A 7049-nucleotide genomic window follows, 5' to 3' on the forward strand; every position below is an offset into this window, starting at 1 on the left:
ACACACACATGCATTAAAACACCCCATATGCAATAAAAGCACCAACACAAATAACACACTAAAAAAGTAAAAAGGCATAGCACACAAATAACACGCAAAAAACACATTACAACGCTAAAATCAGAGGCATTTTCTATCCCTGCCACATCCACTTTTATTGATATTGTGTTGTAATGCAGTGTACACATCCAACATAAAAGCTGTATTACCTCGCAATGTCAATAAATCACAGAAATAAAATGAGACACAATTGTCTATGACATGAATATAAATTGATGGCCTAATTTTATTGACTTATATACAATATAGTAATATTGCAGGAAGTTTGCTCATTAGTAATGTGTGGGTGTTTTGGGTTTGCTTATGCACTACTTGGTGTCTTGCCATGAGACAGCTCCCTCTGCAGAGAAGAAGGATGTGAAGGTCTCCCTAACCCTGATGGCTTCTCTTGCTGAGTTGTTTGCAGCAAGTCTTTCCAGACCTGGTAGTGGCTCCACCTCAACATCAGGGATGCTCGCCCTCACTGCAGCTGTCTGGGTTGTCCTCCGCGGGAAATTATGGAGAATGCAGGTGGCCTTAACACGCTTCTCTGCAACATCTGGATGAACCTCGATGGCACGCCTGTACGTCCTCCACTGGGAAGAGAGGATCCCAAAGGCATTCTCCACAACCAACCAAGCTCGGGACAGACGGTAGTTAAAAACCTTACGTTCTCTTGGAAGGATGCGCCCAGGGAATGGCCTCATGAGGTTTCTCTGGAGCGGAAAGGCTTCATCAGCAACAAAGACGTGTGGCTGGAGTCCTCTGTGGTCACCTCCTGCTAGTGGCAGGTCAGCAGGCAATTGCAGGGTGTCTGATCGAAGCGCTTGACCAAACGCTGAGTTTGCCAGAATCTTACCATTGCTCGTTTGTCTGTAGCACTCGACATCAATCACTCGGAAACAATACTAAGCATCCACAACTGCAAGAAGAACTAATGAAAAGGTTCCCTTGTAGTTGAAGAACTGAGATCCTGAGCTAGCAGGGGCTTTGACAATGACATGTTTGTCATCCAGAAGAAAATTCCACTGCTCCTCAAACTTCTCTGCTACTGACCTCCACTCCTCTGTATTGGGCAGAGCCATGAACTCCTCCACAAAACAGTCCCAAATAGTGGTGGCAACATCAGGGACAATCTTGGACACCGTGGAGACTCCAACACGGAAGCTGTTCGCGATTGTCCTTAAGGAGTCACCAGTGGCAAAGTATCTGCAGAACAGTAAGTATTTAATTCAACTGATGTTTAGTGAACATACTGTGGTGGAAGTCTGTATAACATCTGTAGTAGTATTACTGATATGACTACACAGCTGCTGTCATAAACATAAAATGCCAGTGGGTTTATATAATTGTAATGTTATAATTTATATTTTCAGTGTTGATGGAGCAACTACAATGTTAGCATATTGTTAGCCTAGCCCTGATCGATCCGAATTCCATTCAGAAAATAAGCATTTTAAAAGTGGCAATATGTAGCATGAATTCAAACTTTGATACACAAAATTATGAAACTCACCGGAGACAGATAGACAGGCACTCCGCAGCGGAGACGGAACGCCTGTAGTTGGTGTCCACCTGTGATATCGTGGTAGCAGTAGCGTCATCCAGACGCAGTTCCTGGAGAAGCTGTGTGCACCTCCTGATGGTTTCATGCACCCTAACATGACGGTGTATGGTTTTCCGATGTATTTCTGACTTCCACAAAAGACACAAAGCAGCAACAGTTGGTATATCGGCCATGGTTGATGACAGAAAGAACTGACGGAAAGAGATGTTTTCGTTATTTACGCGGAAGCCCCACCTCCTCTCCTCTTTCCCAGAAGAGAATGGAAAGTTCATATACTGGCGTACTCGCGCAAATAAAACACAAGTAAATATGGTACCAGCGGTCAAACTTGCGCAAGTGCAGCGAGGCTAATTTGAAATTCGCTTTCGGTGTGAACGCAGCTTTATGGGTCATTATAATTCACCCAGAAAACCTGATTTGAAGAGGGCAGAAAAGATTACCAGCAGCTGTGAGAAGTGTTAATAAAATATGTATATGAAAAGTTGTGGCTGGTCAAAAATTTACAAGAGTGAAACTCCTGTCAAGGTGAATGCAGCAGGAGATGACGCTTCCTGTAGACTCCTCGGTTCCTTCACTCGCTGAACAGGAGCTGTTTGCAATTTTGAATGCATAGGGCGAGAGATGTTGGATAGACAGAAGATCAAAAACAGATTTTATCCCCATAAAATAATAAATAAATAAACAGCCTTGCCACAGTGTGGTGGCAGAAGCCGTTTGAGGGCACATGGTTGGTAACACACCGATTTCACCTAGCTGTCCCTGCAGCAGGCAAGACATTGGCCACATACAATGACTGCCGATTACTTTTTTCGTGCTAAATGTGTGTACAGGGTTGCCAACTTCCACTGGTGAAAATACACAACTGCCATAGATTGATAGTGGTGCCAAGGTTGTTTTCTTGAAGCGTCTTTTGTTTAGCAGTCCTAACAGTAACTCGTATTTGATTGTGTCTCTGGATTGTCTGCAGCTGCACACATCTCTGAAACTGATCATTCTGCAGACAGATCGGTCATGCAAGTGCAACTTAAAAAGGTGCACAATTTAAAAAGCACTAAAATCCCTTGTTTCAAGCCCCAAACTTAAAGCCAGTCAGCAATGCAGTGACAGTTCAGGTGTGCAGCGTCCGTGACACAGACTTCGTCCTGCTGGGGGACCTCCATCCCCCATGCTGGGTGCGCCGCGGACCATAGCACGGCGGCCGAGCTCTCACCCCCGGCTCACGCTGCTCGTTCTGCGACCTTCTCTCTCCCGAAGAGAAGCAGCGCTGGGCGGATCATTTTGCCGGTGAGGATGAGGTGGCGTGGCGGTCCACCCCATCTCTTGATGAAGCCCTCGACCTGTTGCTATCGGATGAGCAGGAATCCCCCAGCAGCTCCCCGCTTCCCCAGTTCCAACCTCCACGTTGCACCACATTAGCTGTGGCTAATGACATCTAGCAACCGGTTTCATTGCTGCTGGCCGATCTCGTCAGTCAGAGCGGACCACTGGTAAGCTATGGGTCGAAAAGAAGCTGTGTGAAATCTTGTTGCTCCTTTTGTGGAAGTTGTTGAACAAATGCTGTCTGTGCCTGTCTTAGTCACACCAAGCACACATTTCCCACACTGTGAGCCAGCTGCCGTTAGCCAAGTGCCTAATCTACAGCTTGAAGCTCAAAGCAACAAGCAGTACACTCTCTGTTCACGATCAGGTCCCTTCACACACCCCTCCCCACAGAAACTGTATGAGCCCACGACAGCAGACATATCGCTTCGTGTGGACAGAACATATACACACCAGGTACACATATTTTTCTGAAGAAGAAATCTGCCAGGCAGTGTGTGATGCTGTTGACATTATGCACGTTCCCCCAGCAGTGCCCGGCTGCGTGCTTGTGCATAATCACGGCATCAATGGCATCCTTCTGTGCGTCCAGGGTTTCCCCCTTAGTTCACAGAAGGCAGGCTGTGTAAAATGCTTCATGTAGACAGGATAGCACTACACACAACACTGCGTGTAGTGTTATCCTATCGCCACTCCACACATTACGCACGCCCCCCAACTCCCTGCGTGACCACGGCATCCAGAGGTGTGTGACAGGCTGTGTTGTGCACTGTACATGTGTGATGTACGGCATCAAGTGTGTGCCAAACACGTTACGCACGGCAGGCGATAGTGACACTGGGGAGAATTGTGTTTCTTGTAAACTACATGACCTAGTGTTGCGCTTTAGAGACAGCTGCTCTTGAGATTATGAAGAAGCTGCTGTTTCTCACTTTCCCACATTGTGTGAGCCAGGTGTGTGTTAGCCAAATGGCTAAAAAGCAGCCTGGGCTTGCTACAAAGCTGCACATCCTCTCTCTCCTTGCCCCCCTCCCTGACATGGTTAGGTGGCTGGCCTGAGCCCACATGTACGCCTCCCCTACCTCGTGTGGTCCCTCCCGCCACACACGGGAGGACACTCAAACAGACCCCTCTGACTGTGTGTGAAGGTCTCTCACGATGTGGACAGCGCCCCCCACAGGCGGCGGAGCGCGGAGGGCCCTGGTGGAGTACTGGCTCGCCTCCCCCGGTGGCCTCGCCTTGCTGTCAGATTAACTTGCACATGCCCGCCATGCAGGCGATCCCTCCTGCGTGGCAGCGTGTGTTGGCACCCATGACCCTCCCTTCTAAGCTAAGCTCCCCTGTTCGGTGGAACACGGAGGTTGCTGCATGCCAGGCCCCCCACCACGGCCGGCATCCCCACCCTTTGAGGGGGCCCTCACCCATGGGTCGTGGCTGGGCACCCCCTCCCGAACCGTGACGGCGGCAAGGGCAGCAGATTGGCTTCCCTTCAGGGCCACCAGGTCGCCTCATCAGCAGGTCCGACCACTTTCAGAGACGCTACTCGGAGTGGCTCGCTGGGATCACTGACTGCAGTTCACCTACCCCCCCCTCCTTCGCCAGGATTGTGAAGACTGTGCTCTCCTCCTCGACTCAGAATGCCGCCCTCTGGGCAGAGCTTCAGGAATAAGGGGTTTTAGTCCCGCTACTTCCTGGTCAGCAAGAAGACGGGCAGTGTGAGATCCATCCTGGACCTGTCACTGTTCAGGGCGATTATGGTGTGTTCATGTTAAGATGGAGTGTGTGCGCCAGGGAGACTGGCTCTCCTCCATCAACCTGAAGGAAACGTACTTTCACGTGTCCGTCATTATCAGGAAGTTTCTGCGATTTTCATTCCAGGGCACCCAGTACCAATACAACCACCTGCCCTTCGGTTACTCCCTGGCCCTGCGCACTTCTTCCAAATGTGTCGAGACGGCCCTGGACCCACTGCGGCGGTTGGGCATCAGGTCACTGTTCTATCTGGATGACCTGCTGGTGCCGCCCTGGGACGAAGCGGTGGTGCAGACGGCCCAGCTAGTCGCACAATTGTCTTACCTGTGCTTCACAGTGAACTGGAAGAAGAGTGCTCCCCTCCCCTCCCAGAGACTCACCTACCTTGGCGTGGTACTGGAATCCTCTCTCCTGAGAGCACGGCTCTCTCAGGAGAGGGTGGATGCTCTGGTGGAGCTGCTCCGCTGTGTTGTCCCTCGAGCGGCGGTGGCAACTCTGTTGGTCATGAGGCTTCTGGGCCTCATGTCGGCGGCTCACGTGGTGGTCCCCCTGGGCCTCCTCCATATGAGGAAGCTGAGACGGTGCCTCATCTCCGTTCCTCTGTCTGTGGCCCTGGATCTGGCCTACTGGTGTTATCCCCTCTCTCTTTCGGTCAGGGTTCCCCTGGGCAGGGTCACGACCCATATCTTGGTCTTCACAGACGCCTCCCTGATGGGCTGGGCCGGGACCTGCCGTTCTCAGGTGGTGGGCGGTCTGTGGCAGGGGTGCAGGCCTCTCCACATAAACATGCTAGAGCTGCTAACGGTGTGGAAGGTGACTCCCCTGTGCTGCGGTACCAGCACATGCCGGTCCGCACCGACTACAAGGCCGCCGCAGCCTACATAAACCGCCAGGGCGGGGTGCGCTTGGCGCAGCTGCTGGGTCTGGCCAGGCGGCTGGTCCTTCGGGCGCACACTCGCCTGCTCTCCATCAGAGCAGAATACATCCCTGGTGTGCTGAGGGGCGGACATCATGTCGAGGGGGGGCCCTCGCCTAGACGACTGGCGCCTCCATCCCAATCTGGTGGACCAGATCTGACTCCAGTTCGGCAGGGCAGAGGTGGATCTGTTTGCCAACAGGGATAACGCTCAGTGAGCCCTTTGGTTTTCACTGAGCCCGCGGGACGTCCCCCCGCTGGGAGTGGACGCCTTTGCGCACCCCCTTTGGCCTCCCCGGCTGCTGTATGCTCCGGTGCGGCTGATCCCGCCCCTTCTGGATCGCCTGCAGTTTTCAACCTTGGCGGTGATTCTGGTGGCTCCGGAGCACACCAGCGCGTCCTGCTTTCCCTGTTTGCAGCGGTTGCTGGCAGGGCAGCCATGGAAACTCCCCTGGAGGGGTGACGCTCTCTCTGGGTCTGGCCGGTGACAGGCGACGCCTGGAGGCCTTAGGTCTCTCCTGTGAGGTGGTTCGCACCATCCAAGGGTGGAGAGCCGCCTCCCCTCAGTCCTCTTACTCCTCTAAGTGGTCGGCTTTCCAACGCTGGTGTCTGTACCAGCGGATGGACCCGGTCGCCTGTCCGCTCCCAGCGCCGCTTTCGTTCCTCCAGTTGCTCATGGACAGGGGGCTTGCATTCAGTACGGTTAAAACCTACAATGCCGCCATCTCGTCCTGTCACAGGGCTTCGGGGACAGGACTGTGTTCTCCCATCCCTTGGTGAAGCGTTTCCTTAGGGGGGTGCGGAGGCGCAGGCCGGTGACACGGCCTGTTGCCCCACAGTGGGATTTGGCGCTGGATTTGGTGCTGGATTTAATGCGCGTTTACCCATGCCCCGTTTGAGCCTTGGAGACGGCGGACCTGAGGTTCCTTTCGGCTAAGGTCGCCCTGCTCCTGGCTCTGACATCAGCCAAGAGGGTCAGTGATCTGGCTGCCCTCTCTGTGGTTCTGCCGTGTCTCAGGATTCCGGGGCGACGGCAACTCGGCTGTTCTGCGCCCTAACCCGGCGTTCATGCCTAAAAGCATTACGAGCTCCTTTCGGTCATGGGTCATCACCCTCTCAGACTTCTTCCCTCACCCCCATGGGTCGGTGGAGGACGCCACGTCCCACCTTTTACCTGCCCGGTGCGAGTGCTGTCCTGTTATGTTGCGCGCACGGCTGCCTGCCGCCGTTCACAGCGTCTGTTTGTGCACTACAGACAGTGGTCCAAGGGACTTCCCCTGTCAGCACAGCGCCTGTCTCACTGGCTGTGCGATGCCATTTCCCAGGCTTACGTGTCTGCCGGTGAGTCTCCCCCACATGGCATCGGGGCACACTCCATGAGAGGCGTCTCCTCCTCAGTGGCGTTGCACAGTGGGATGACAGTGGACAACATCTGCACGGCAGCCTCCTGGTCGT

The 7049-nt window shown here is 53.3% G+C and overlaps 1 protein-coding gene across 1 annotated transcript; it reads right to left on the reverse strand.

Moving 5' to 3' along the window:
- Positions 1–233: 233 nt before the first annotated feature.
- On the reverse strand, positions 234–1894 carry LOC123978573. The gene is made up of 2 exons (XM_046061880.1): positions 1556–1894; positions 234–1248 (listed from the first exon to the last, which is right to left on the reverse strand). Exons 1-2 carry the CDS (start codon positions 1876–1878, stop codon positions 948–950), a joined length of 624 nt encoding a protein of 207 aa, XP_045917836.1. The 5' UTR covers positions 1879–1894; the 3' UTR covers positions 234–947.
- Positions 1895–7049: the final 5155 nt, after the last annotated feature.

This window comes from Micropterus dolomieu, linkage group LG01, assembly GCF_021292245.1.
Source record: "Micropterus dolomieu isolate WLL.071019.BEF.003 ecotype Adirondacks linkage group LG01, ASM2129224v1, whole genome shotgun sequence".
In the NCBI taxonomy this organism is placed as follows: Eukaryota; Metazoa; Chordata; class Actinopteri; order Centrarchiformes; family Centrarchidae; genus Micropterus; species Micropterus dolomieu.

What these genes read in the sequence shown, in the direction of transcription:
- LOC123978573 (XM_046061880.1), bottom strand. Translation starts at nt 1,878, where the DNA reads ATGAACTTTCCATTCTCTTCTGGGAAAGAGGAGAGGAGGTGGGGCTTC. An exon ending in TGCCTGTCTATCTGTCTCCG is followed by an intron (nt 1,249 to 1,555) that starts GTGAGTTTCATA and finishes ACTGTTCTGCAG; the next exon opens with ATACTTTGCCACTGGTGACT.